The sequence below is a fragment of the Podarcis cretensis genome (assembly GCF_951804945.1).
Source record: "Podarcis cretensis genome assembly, chromosome: 14".
Lineage (NCBI taxonomy): Eukaryota > Metazoa > Chordata > Lepidosauria > Squamata > Lacertidae > Podarcis > Podarcis cretensis.
In genome coordinates, this window is record NC_137183.1 from 799,570 (window position 1) to 811,774 (window position 12,205).

The 12,205-nt window shown below is 48.6% G+C and overlaps 1 protein-coding gene across 4 annotated transcripts in view; it reads right to left on the minus strand.

The window, feature by feature from the left end:
• Positions 1 to 12,205, minus strand: part of SNX33 (sorting nexin 33) — a 48,029-nt gene that overhangs the window by 10,028 nt on the left and 25,796 nt on the right. Inside the window, exon 2 of one of the 4 annotated variants that reach the window (XM_079953323.1) lies at positions 1,230 to 2,220. The exons of 2 other annotated variants lie outside the window; for them this stretch is intronic. In XM_079953323.1, the coding sequence (XP_079809449.1) occupies positions 1,982 to 2,220 (239 nt within the window). In that variant the 3' untranslated portion in view covers positions 1,230 to 1,981. Of the gene's footprint in view, positions 1 to 1,229; positions 2,221 to 11,489; positions 11,761 to 12,205 lie in introns of those variants that run through there. One more of the 4 variants, XM_079953325.1, reaches the window with a different exon arrangement.

Below are 12,205 nucleotides of genomic sequence, written 5' to 3' on the forward strand. Positions count from 1 at the left end.
TGCATGCACCCATTCACATCTGCTTGCAAAACTTGTGCCACTATTGCCATGGCATCTGCATTTGCACCAGCGAATTTATTCTGTCTCGAAATTATTGTATTAGATAGTTAGATTTTGAAGACTGCAAATCAGGTAACTGTGCAGCACGATCCTCTAAGTTTGATGGTACTTATTCCCAAGTACTTAACTCACAAATAAGAAAAGATTGCCATCTTATGATGCAGTCTTGTCCACTCGCCTGTTCTCACAGGGGCCAGCCAGATGCCTCCAAAGGAAACCCGCAAGCGGGATCTGAGCACCAGAGCAACTCTCCCCTCCTGCGGCTTCCAGCACCTGGGGTTCAGAATCATGGAATCATAGAATCATAGAGTTGGAAGAGACCACAAGGGCCATCGAGTCCAACTCCCTGCCAAGCAGGAAACACCATCAGAGCACTCCTGACATATGGTTGTCAAGCCTCTGCTTAAAGACCTCCAAAGAAGGAGACTCCACCACACTCCTTGGCAGCAAATTCCACTGTCAAACAGCTCTTACTGTCAGGAAGTTCTTCCTAATGTTTAGGTGGAATCTTCTTTCTTGTAGTTTGGAACCATTGCTCCGTGTCCACTTCTCTGGAGCAGCAGAAAACAACCTTTCTCCCTCCTCTATGTGACATCCTTTTATATATTTGAACATGGCTATCATATCACCCCTTAACCTCCTCTTCTCCAGGCTAAACATGCCCAGCTCCCTTAGCCGTTCCTCATAAGGCATCGTTTCCAGGCCTTTGACCATTTTGGTTGCCCTCCTCTGGACACGTTCCAGTTTCTCAGTGTCCTTCTTGAACTGTGGTGCCCAGAACTGGACACAGTACTCCAGGTGAGGTCTGACCAGAGCAGAATACAGTGGCACTATTACTTCCCTTGATCTAGATGCAATACTCCTATTGATGCAGCCCAGAATTGCATTGGCTTTTTTAGCTGCCGTGTCGCACTGTTGGCTCATGTCAAGTTTGTGGTCAACCAAGACTCCTAGATCCTTTTCACATGTACTGCTCTCAAGCCAGGTGTCACCCATCTTGTATTTGTGCCTCTCATTTTTTTTTGCCCAAGTGCAATACTTTACATTTCTCCCTGTTAAAATTCATCTTGTTTGTTTTGGCCCAGTTCTCTAATCTGTCAAGGTCATTTTGAAGTGTGATCCTGTCCTCTGGGCTGTTAGCCACCCCTCCCAGTTTGGTGTCATCTGCAAATTTGATCAGAAGCCTGTCTGCCTTCCATTGTGGAGGCACAGCAAAGCCACCAAGCCTTCAATTAGGTTTAACTGTGAAGAGAATGGGGCTTGCAGAGTGATCCTTGGTGTGGGAACAGGAGTGCCAGGAGGACGTCCTTATTTTCCTCCGTGGAGGATGTTCTGCCCAATCTTGGCTGCCCTTCAGTCTCATTTGGGGCAACACCCTTCCTGACCTGGTTAAAAATTCTTGGGCATTAGGCTCTCCTCTCCAGCTACTTTCTTCAGCCAAATCTTCTCTGGATTGAATCTTGCCTGTCTTTATTCCAACTCTTGTTATCTTCACAGGGACTTGGGGTTTTTTCAGTGAACAGAAAGCAGATAATCAGACCAATTCCAAATTAATCCAGCCCCCAAATCCCTACGTAGACAAGCTTAATTTGCTCCTCAAATCCTTCCTCTGCCAGTCTGAAGGAGAACAAAATGAAACTATTCCAAAAATAAGCAGCTAAATTTCAAAAATAAGTGTCTAGACAAAAAGATTCAGCAAGATTCTGCATACTCTCGACGCTTCCCATGTGCCAACAGAATGTTGCCTCACTTCAGGAAACCATGACTTTTCCTGCCTCCTGGTCTTTCCTGAGTATAGGACTTTGGGGCAGGTGGCAGCAGGGGTAGAAAAGCCCCCACAAAGGCAGCAGGGCTGGGAGCTGACATAATACAGATCACAGTTGAAAAGCCACCATCTAAGTTCATTGGGCTGCACCCAATGCTAGTTGTACTTAGAATAGGCCCATTGGCATAAATGGGTATCATGATCTAAGGTATTTGGATACACCCCATCAAACCCAGAGCTTAAGCTTACCCAATTGCACCATTGTAAAAGCAATGATCCTACCCCTAACCCTACTTTCCTGGGAGTAAGACCGATCCAGCTCCTAACAGTCAGGGTTGGTGAGCTTCTCCTTGGCTGGATGGCCTCCTGTCTGGGATGCTGCAGTTGCAGGATTCCTGCATTGAAGAAAGGGGACAGACTGGATGGCCACTAGGATACCCTCTACCTCTATTAATTCTATTAATTCACCAGCATGTCACTGTTTACATTAGCAAGATGCCAAGAGAATATGTGGTTGGAAATACCCACGTCCTGCCCTTCTTTACAAACTGTCAACCTTAGATGGGTGGGGAACTGCTTCAGATGTTGCTGGACCAGAATTCCCATCCTCCCTGACCACTAAGCATGCTGGCTTGGGTTGATGGGAGGCCAGAACCATCTGGAAGGCCAGAGGTTCCCCAGCCCTGTCCTAGGAGAAGAATGGCAGAGAAGAGAATATGATATAGAAGAGGTCTGAAATAGAATCCTGCAATACCCCAAAAGCCCACTGAACGCATAGGCTTGCTCTCCCAGGGGTGGTGAATTCTCCCACCCTCACTGGCTCCAGGGAGTGGGAGCGGGCTGGGAAAGGGCCTTCTCTGCGGTGGCTCCTGAACTGTGGGACCCACAGAAGTGAGTCTGGTGCCTTCACAGTGACAGATTCTGGAGGATGCTGCAGACGGCTTCTCACCCTGGCCTTGGGCACCTGAGGACAGGCCTTACTTTTATGGCTTCAAGTTGTTCTTTTAAACTGTTTTAATAATAATAAATTAAAAAATTGTCCAGCAGCACCTTAGAGACCAACTAAGTTTGTTCTGGGTAAAAGCTTTCGTGTGCATGCACACTTCTTGAGATACACTGAAACAGAAGTCACCAGACAGCGCATGGAAATGCCGTTTATCTTCCCACCGGAGCAGTACCTATTTATCTACTTGCACTTTGACGTGCTTTCGAACTGCTAGGAGCTGGGACCGAACAACAGGATCTCACTCCATCGTGGGGATTCGAACTGCTGACCTTCTGATCAGCAAGCCCTAGGCTCTGTGGTTTAGACTACAGTGCCACCCATGTTTAGTTGTTGTTGTTTAGTCGTTTAGTCGTGTCCGACTCTTCGTGACCCCATGGACCAGGCACTCCTGTCTTCCACTGCCACCCTCAGTTTGGTCAGACTCATGTTTGTAGCTTCGAGAACACCGTCCAACCATCTCGTCCTCTGTCATCCCCTTCTCCTTGTGCCCTCCATCTTACCCAACATCAGGGTCTTTTCCAGGGAGTCTTCTCTTTTCATGAGGTGGCCAAAGTCTTGGAGCCTCAGCTTCACGATCTGTCCTTCCAGTGAGCACTCAGGGCTGATTTCCTAAAGAATGGATATGTTTGATCTTCTTGCAGTCCATGGGACTCTCAAGAGTCTCCTCCAGCACCATAATTCAAAAGCATTAATTCTTTGGCGATCAGCCTTCTTTATGGTCCATGTTTAGTAATAAGTTGTAATTCAGTAACTTCTCTTTCAAGTCTATTTCTGAAATTATTTTATAATAAGACAGCTGCTTTGAGTTCCTGTATTGAATGTCCTGGGAGGTTGAAGTGTTCTCCTACTGGCTTCTCTGTCTTGTGATTCCTGATGTCAGATTTGGCGTGGGTTTGGCCTGTTTGTCCAATATAGAGAGCTGTAGGGCGTGCTGGCATTTGGTGGCATACACAATGTTGGAAGATGAGCAAGTAAATAGTCCTGAGATGGTATGTTTGATGTTGTTGGGTCCAGTAATGGTGTTGTCTGGGTTTATGTGGCAGCAAAGTTGGCATCTAGGTTTATTGCAGGCCCTGGTACCAGTGTCCATGTTAAGCCTGGTTGCTGTATTATTGTGGGTGAGGAGTTGTTTAAGATTGGGTGGCTGTCTGTAGGCAATGAAAGGTCTTTCCTCCCAGAGCTTGAGAAAGAGAACTGTTGTTGTCTAGGAGAGGTTGCAAATCTCTGATGATGAGTTGAACTGTTTTAACTTGGGAGCTGTATATGGTAACTAGTGGTGTTCTGTTATTTTCTCTTTTGGGTCTGTCTTGCTTTCAGTCTGGCTTTTTTTTATCTGTTCAACAAATCTGTTTGACTTCATCAGGTGGGTATTTTAGTTCCAAAAAGGTTTGCTGTAGATCTCTTAGGTGAGAATCCATGTCTGTAGAGTTGGAACAGCTGCAGCTGTATCATAGAGCCTGGCTATATACAATTGATTGTTTGGAATGTTTGGGATGGTAGCTGGAAGAATGTAGATATGTTTGTCGGTCAGTTGGTTTTCAGTATAAGGTGGTGTCTATGCACCCATCCTGTATTTTTATAGTAGTGTCCAGAAAATATATTTCTTGCATAGACCAGGTCACTGAATGTCTGGTGGAAGGTGTCCAGGGTCTGCTGACCATGTGTCCAGATAATAAAAAAAATTGTCAATGTACAAGAGAGGTTTGAGTGGGTAGGAGTTTAGGAAGCGTTGCTCCAAATCTGCCATGAAGATGTTGGCATACTGGGGGGCCATGCGGGTGCCCATTGCTGTGCCGCTGATCTGGAGGAACAGGTCATCTCCAAATTTGAAGTGGTTGTGGGTGAGGACAAAATGGCAGAGTTTGGTAGCAAAGTCCACTGTGATTTTATCTGAAATGGTGTTCCTGTTTTTAATATTGTGTTTTAATGCTGCAGCAGACCCTGGGCAGTAGGGTGAAGGGCAGGTGATAAGTGAATACTGTAATTATAATAAAATATGGTGTAGTGAAGTTAGGAACTTTCAGTAGGCAAACTTTGGTCAAGCTGAAGAAAAGCACTATGGGAAAACCAAAGGCCAAATGATTTATGGGAAATATACGTCTGTTGCTTTACAACTGTAGACTAACTGGCTCTGGGAGTGTGAATACTTATCTCATGCATCTGCAGGAAGGAAAACTTCCAGTTGATTAGTGGTGATTTAACACCTGGTTACTAAGAGCTGTCCCTGTGTGAATAAGGGCTATGAAGCCTCATTACAGGAGAAAGGAGGATCTGCTGTGTCTCTGAGAAGTTTGGGAGGAACCCTTTGATCCCAAGGTTTTGAGTACAAACAAGCTTCAGCTGTCACAAGCTGAGTTATTATCCAACTCGGTGACCATTGGTAAATTTTGAATTAATTAGAAATTCTGATTGGTCCTTGTGGGTCTGATTACACGTGGGGTTTTAAGGATAAAAACCTTAGGAAAGGAGCCGGCAAGCAGGCAACATCCATCCGCCCTTCTGCCAAATTCACTACCTTGTCGGCAGTCGTCATTCATATGTGTGTTCTTTGTGATGAAGAATTCCTGTTGTCTTCTTGAGATGCGGATTCAGTCGAGAACTTTACGAACTGTCTTAACTTTTCTTGTGTTCTCGTTTTGTAAGTACTGTATTTTTCGCTCTATAGGGCGCACCTGACCATAGGGCACACCTAGTTTTCAGAGGGGGAAATCAAGGGAAAAAATATGATCCCCCCCCCCAGCTCTGGGAGCAGCGGACAGGCTGCACGCAGCCTGTGCACTTCTCCCAGACCTTCTCCCTGCTATTGCGGGAGGTGGGGGAATTCCCCCATCTCCCATAAAAGCCCACAGGAAGGAGAAGGGACTGACTCGGCCAGTCAGTCCCTTCTCCCTCCTTGGGGAAAAGCCCCCAAGAGCGGCACGCTCTTTAAAGGCTGCACGGCTCCTGCGGGCTTTTCTGCGAGGTGGGGGAAATCCCCCACCTTGTAGAAAAGCCCACAGAAGCCGCACAGCCTTTAAAGAGTGTGTGGCTTCTGCTTGCTTTTGCGGGAAGTGGGGGAATTCCCCCATCTCCCGCAAAAGCCCACAGGAGCCATGCACCCTTTAAAGAGTGTGCGGCTCCTGTGGGCTTTTGGACCGAGCGCTGCGTTCCCCCACTGCCAGCCTCCAAACCAGGTCCGGGAGCAGCGCGAAGGCGTCCCACGCCTTCCCGCTGCCCCCTGAGCCTGTGGGGCTGGCGGTGGGGGGAAGCGCTGCTTTCCCCCACCGCCAGCCTCAAAGACCAGACTCTCCTGGCTTCAGCGAAAGCAACGCGAAGCCTCCGGAGCGCAGGCTTCGGAGGCTTCGCGTTGCTATCACTGAAGCCAGGGAGCCTGCTTTTGCTCCATAGGATGCACACATTTCCCCTTCATTTTTGAAGGGGAAAATGTGCGTCCTATAGAGCGAAAAATACGGTACGTTTAGCTAGCAGTGCTTTACAATGTTGTTATTTTCTTGTCTGAACCACATAAGAGATGTGCCTACTTTTAAGTATGTTTAATCTTGTTTTTTAAATAACTTTTAAAAAAGGATTTTCCTATTTTGTTCTGTGTGCCTTTCTGGGGAAAGTTTGAATCCAAAGTCTGACCGCTTAGCCTCCTACTGAACCTGTTGAATTTCTGCCTGCGATTTGTGGTAAAGCAATGCAGGGTGGGGGCAGCCGGTAACAAGGAAGAGTAACCTTCTCCCTTGGGTTAATCTTCTGGGCTATCCCCGGACAAGGGAGTGGTGGCAGCAACTACCCCTTCTGTTGTGTTTTGTCCTGAAAAAGTAAATGTTGTGGCACCGCCTTCCCTCTCCTAGCCGGGCCCCGCTGGATTGTAGGACAGGTGGGGAAGGTGGGTGTGGCCCAGCATTACTACAGATGGGATGCACTGTAATGCTGACCTTATTCACCATCCGCCATTCATTTCCTCCCAAGGAAGACAGCAAGAGCATTTGCCTTTTGGGAAGGCAGGCCAGGCATAAGCCCACATAAGACACCAGAGGGTGGGAAGGGGCCTCTCTGTCTACTGCCCCCCTCCCGCTTTTAAACCATGTGCTGAGAAGCTGCTGGGACTCACTGCTTTCCTGCTGTCCTTTCCCTTTCCTCCTGGCACTTGCGTGCAAGTAAACAGGATCTTGCTTCCCTAGGAGTTCATGTCCTCCCTCACTGCTGACCGGAGGTTATATAATCCATTGTGGCAGCCCAGGAAGCAGTTATGGAGCTGGCCTCATGACACCCCCCACCCCCACCCTGCTTACGATTCCTGCCTTTCTTCAGCAGAAAAAGAACATCTTACAGAACAGAAAGCAGAGTTTGGGTAAAGCTCCAGAGACCTCGAGATGCTGCTGCACCACAACTCCCATCATCCCTGACAGTTGGCCATGCTGGCCTGAATTCATACCGACACTTGGAGGGGCCCTCTGCTCCCTCCCCCTGCACTCACACAGCCGCAAAGGTTTCACTGATGGCCATGGCGGGGCGGGGGGAAGGGTTTGGTCTGGAAGACCCCTTGGCTACCTTTCACAGTGGGGACACAGGTTTCTGGGCAGGAGTTGATCACGGTGAGGGTTTGCCTTGCTCTTAGCACGTTTCTCCCTTTCGTCCCGAGTCTGCATGTCTTCAAAGTCCATGACACTTTGGGTGAAGGCTGTTCTCCAATTGGACTGGCAGCTGTATATAATACAGCTCGGCAGCTGTATCCATGACTGAGCAGCCCTATTTAGGATCCACTCTGCTCACCCTGAAAAGGGGGAGGAGCTAGAAAAGGTGCCCTAAACATAGTCTGCCTCCCTTTTTCCCTGACTGGATTACCACGCCCAGTGGGGGCAGCAGTGGTTGTAAAAGACAATTGAACTTTGGAACATGAAATATACGGACTGTGTTAGATAACTCTCACAATAAAGTAGGTTCCGTGATGTGATGTAGATTTCCCAGAACATTTTGACTTTAAACTTTCCAGAAGAGAATCCTATGCAAACTAGGGAGATTTGCATAGGGAATTTTTCCAGTGCCCTAGAGTGATCTAAATTCAGCATGTTTATTTTGTCTCCCATAAGCAAAGCTCAGAAGTTCAAACAAAAAAAATTCCTTCCAGTAGCACCTTAAAGACCAACTAAGTAAGTTCTTGGTATGAGCTTTCGTGTGCATGCACACTTCTTCGTGTATCTGAAGAAGTGTGCATGCACACGAAAGCTCATACCAAGAACTGACTTAGTTGGTCTTTAAGGTGCTACTGGAAGGAATTTTTTTTGTTTTGACTATGGCAGACCAACACGGCTACCTATCTGTACTCAGAAGTCCATAACTGCCAAACTGGATTTGAACTGCTGTGAGCAAAATGGATTTGTGGGAAATGCAGCGCACCAATAAATTGGCTGTGGTTATGATCCTAGGCCACCTTTTCAAACCCATCTGGCACGGATCACCACCCACCTCGCTTTTCAGTGGGAAACAAGGCAGCTCTTGCCTCTGAGCTCAAACATGACTTCTCCTTTTCCCCTGCCCTGATTCACGGGAGTGTCAGCCTACTCCAAACCCCACCTTCAATCCACAGGTGTGGTTTAGATTCCATGTGTGTGTCACCTTAGTGAGGCATGCAAACAGGAGAGATGCCCACATTGTCTGCAATTCTCTCCTTCTCTGCTCCCATCAGCCATAAGGAAGAGATGGAATCTGCTGCCACAAGGTGCAGTGACAGCTGCCGGCATTTTGGCAATGCTCTCCAAAGGGAGCCTCGTTTCCTGGACTTTTAAAGTCAGCTTTATTGAGAGTTTTCCACATAGAGTACAATAAAGAGAACTGTGAGTCAAGAAAATAAATAGAAGAGAAGCAAGAGAGAAGAATAAAGTAACAGAAAAAGAAGAGGAGAAGAAAGAAGCTCAAGGTCCTCTGCCATGATGGTATCTTGACCCTCATTCCACACACACAAGAGGGAGCTCTCCCCCCCCCCTTCCGCCAGCCTCCCACCTGGGAGATCCTCTGCACACTTCCTGTCATGCAAGGCCCCTCATCTTCCACCCACCACCTTCTGGGGTGTCTCTTCATTAGTCCAAGAAAGAAAATGCCAAAAAGCAAAGCATAAATATATATATATAGTTAACATAGACCAAGCAAAGATTAAAGACCACAGAAAGGGAAGAGAAAAAAGCAAGAAAAAACAAAAATGAAAAGAGTGCACTCAGGTAATTTTTTTTTTTCTTACCCCGCCCATCTGGCTGGGTTTCCCCAGCCACTCTGGGCGGCTTCCATAAAAACCAAAAATACACTAAAATATCACAAATTAAAAACTTCCCTGAACAGGGCTGCCTTAAGATGTCTTCTGAATGTCAGGTAGTTATTTATCGCTTTGACATCTGATGGGAGGGCATTCCACAGGGCAGGCGCCACGACCGAGAAGGCCCTCTGCCTGGTTCCCTGTAGCTTTGCTTCTCGCAATGAAGGAACCGCCAGAAGGCCCTCGGCGCTGGACCTCAGCGTCCGGGCAGAACAATGGGGGTGGAGACGCTCCTTCAGGTATACTGGGCCGAGGCCATTTAGGGCTTTAAAGGTCAACACCAGCACTTTGAATTGTGCTCGGAAACGTACTGGGAGCCAATGTAGGTCTTTCAAGACCGGTGTTATGTGGTCTCGGCGGCCGCCCCCAGTCTAGCTGCCGCATTCTGGATTAGTTGTAGTCACCTTCAAAGGTAGCCCCACGTAGAGCGCATTGCAGTAGTCCAAACGGGAGATAACTAGAGCAAGCACCACTCTGGCGAGACAGTCCGCAGGCAGGTAGGGTCTCAGCCTGCGTACCAGGTGGAGTTGGTAGACAGCTGCCCTGGATACAGAATTGACCTGCGCCTCCATGGACAGCTGTGAGTCCAAAATGACTCCCAGGCTGCGCACCTGGTCCTTCAGGGGCACAGTTACCCTATTCAGGACCAGAGAGTCCTCCACACCTGCCCGACCCTGTCCCCCCAAAACAGTACTTCTGTCTTGTCAGGATTCAACCTCAATCCATTAGCCGCCATCCATCCTCCAACCGCCTCCAGGCACTCACACAGGACCTTCACCGCCTTCACTGGTTCTGATTTGAAAGAGAGGTAGAGCTGGGTATCATCTGCATATTAATGGACACCCAGCCCAAACCTCCTGATGATCTCTCCCAGCGGCTGCATATAGATGTTAAAAAGCATGGGGGAGAGGACGGAACCCTGAGGCACCCCACAAGTGAGGGCCCAGGGGTCTGAACACTCATCCCCCACCACCACTTTCTGAACACGGCCCAGGAGGAAGGAGCGAAACCACTGTATAACAGTGCCCCCAGCTCCCAGCCCCTCTAGACGGTCCAGAAGGATGTTATGGTCGATTGTATCAAAGGCCGCAGAGAGATCCAGCAGAACTAGGAAACAACTCTCACCTTTGTCCCTAGCCTGCCGGAGATCATCAACCAGCGCGACCAAGGCAGTTTCAGTCCCATGATGAGGCCTGAATCCCGATTGGAAGGGATCCAAATGGTCCGCATCCTCCAGGCGTGCCTGGAGTTGTTCAGCAACCACGCGCTCAATCACCTTGCCCAAGAAAGGAAGATTTGAGACTGGGCGATAGTTGGCCATACTGGCCGGGTCTAAAGATGGTTTTTTAAGAAGCGGTTTAATGACCGCCTCTTTCAGCGGATCTGGGAATGTTCCCTCACAGAGGGAAGCATTCACCACCCCGCAGAGCCCATCGCCCAGCCCTTCCCGGCTTGCTTTTATTAGCCAGGATGGGCAAGGATCCAGGAGACAGGTGGTTGGTTTCACGCGTCCAAGCAGCCTGTCCACATCCTCGGGGGTAACGGATTGAAATTGATTCCATGCAACTTGACCATACAGAGCTCTAGCACTCTCCCGCCCCGGCACTGCTCCCACGGTGGTGTCTAGCTCCTTCCGAATATGAGTGATTTTATCTGCAAAAAACTTTGCAAAATCGTTGCAGGAGATCTTGGGGTCTTTACAAGGCCCCGGTGGTAAAGGTGGTTCCATTAAATTACGAACCACCTGAAAGAGTCTCCTGCTACTATTTTCTGCAAATGCAATAGAGGCGGTGAAGAAAGTCTTCGCCGTCGCTATCGCCACTTGGTAGGCTCGACGTTGAGCTCTAACCTGTGTCCGGTCAGATTCGGAGTGAGTTTTTTGCCACTGACGCTCTAGCCGTCTCAGCGATTGTTTCATCGCCCTCAGCTCCGAAGAAAACCACGGAGCTGTCTGGGCTCCATGCAATCGGAGAGGGCGCTTCGGAGCCAGACAGTCGATAGCCCTGGTTAACTCCGCATCTATATCTATAACAATTATTTAAAGTATTCAAGGTATAAGGGACACGGGTGGCACTGTGGGTTAAACCACAGAGCCTAGGGCTTGCCGATCTGAAGGTTGGCGGTTCGAATCCCTGCAATGGGGTGAGCTCCCGTTGCTCGGTCCCTGCTCCTGCCAACCTAGCAGTTCGAAAGCATGTCAAAGTGCAAGTAGATAAATAGGTGTCAGCCTACTTCTCTGGCGGGAAGGTAAATGGCGTTTCCATGCGCTGCTCTGGTTCACCAGAAGCGGCTTAGTCATGCTGGCCACATGTCCTGGAAGCTGTACGCCAGCTCCCTGGGCCAATAAAGCGAGTTGAGCGCCGCAACCCCAGAGTCGGCCATGACTGGACCTAATGGTCAGGGGTCCCTTTACCTTTATTCAAGGTATACACTCAAAGATAATTCTGCTTCATCCTGTTTAAAAAAGGGAAAGGGATGCGTCTTCCATTTCTTCCCATCTTTTCCCACAGCAACCACCACAACCTTCGAGGCTTTTTGTCCTGTGCTCACTTCCACTTGTGCCCTGGAACCTTTCTTCAAGTCCATCTCTGCTTGTCTCTTGGCGTTTCTGGTCATCAATCCATTTATAACGTCCTTAGGAGGACAAGCAAATTTAAGCACAAATTCGACCCACAGCTGCAAGGCATTTGCAAGCTTTTTTGCGGAGAAAGTCCTGTTGCTCCGCTGTGACCTCCCTGCCAATTTAGATACAGTGACAGAACTGGAGGCCCCTCAACTGTCTTCGGGTCCAGTGTTGGACCATTTCGATCAGATACTCCCTGCTGATGTGGATAGATTCCTCCAAGCTGATAGGCCCACCACCTGCCTTCTCGATCCGTGCCCGTCTTGGCTGATTAGGGCGTGTCCAGATGTTGCACGGACCCCCCTGGTTGAAATTATCAATTTGTCCCTTGACACAGGGACATTCCCAGGGGAACTGAAGGAAGCAGTGGTGTTTCCGCTCTTAAAGAAAACTTCACTAGATCCTTTAGACCTATCCAATTACCGCCCAGTTTCAAATCTTCCATATCTGGGTAAG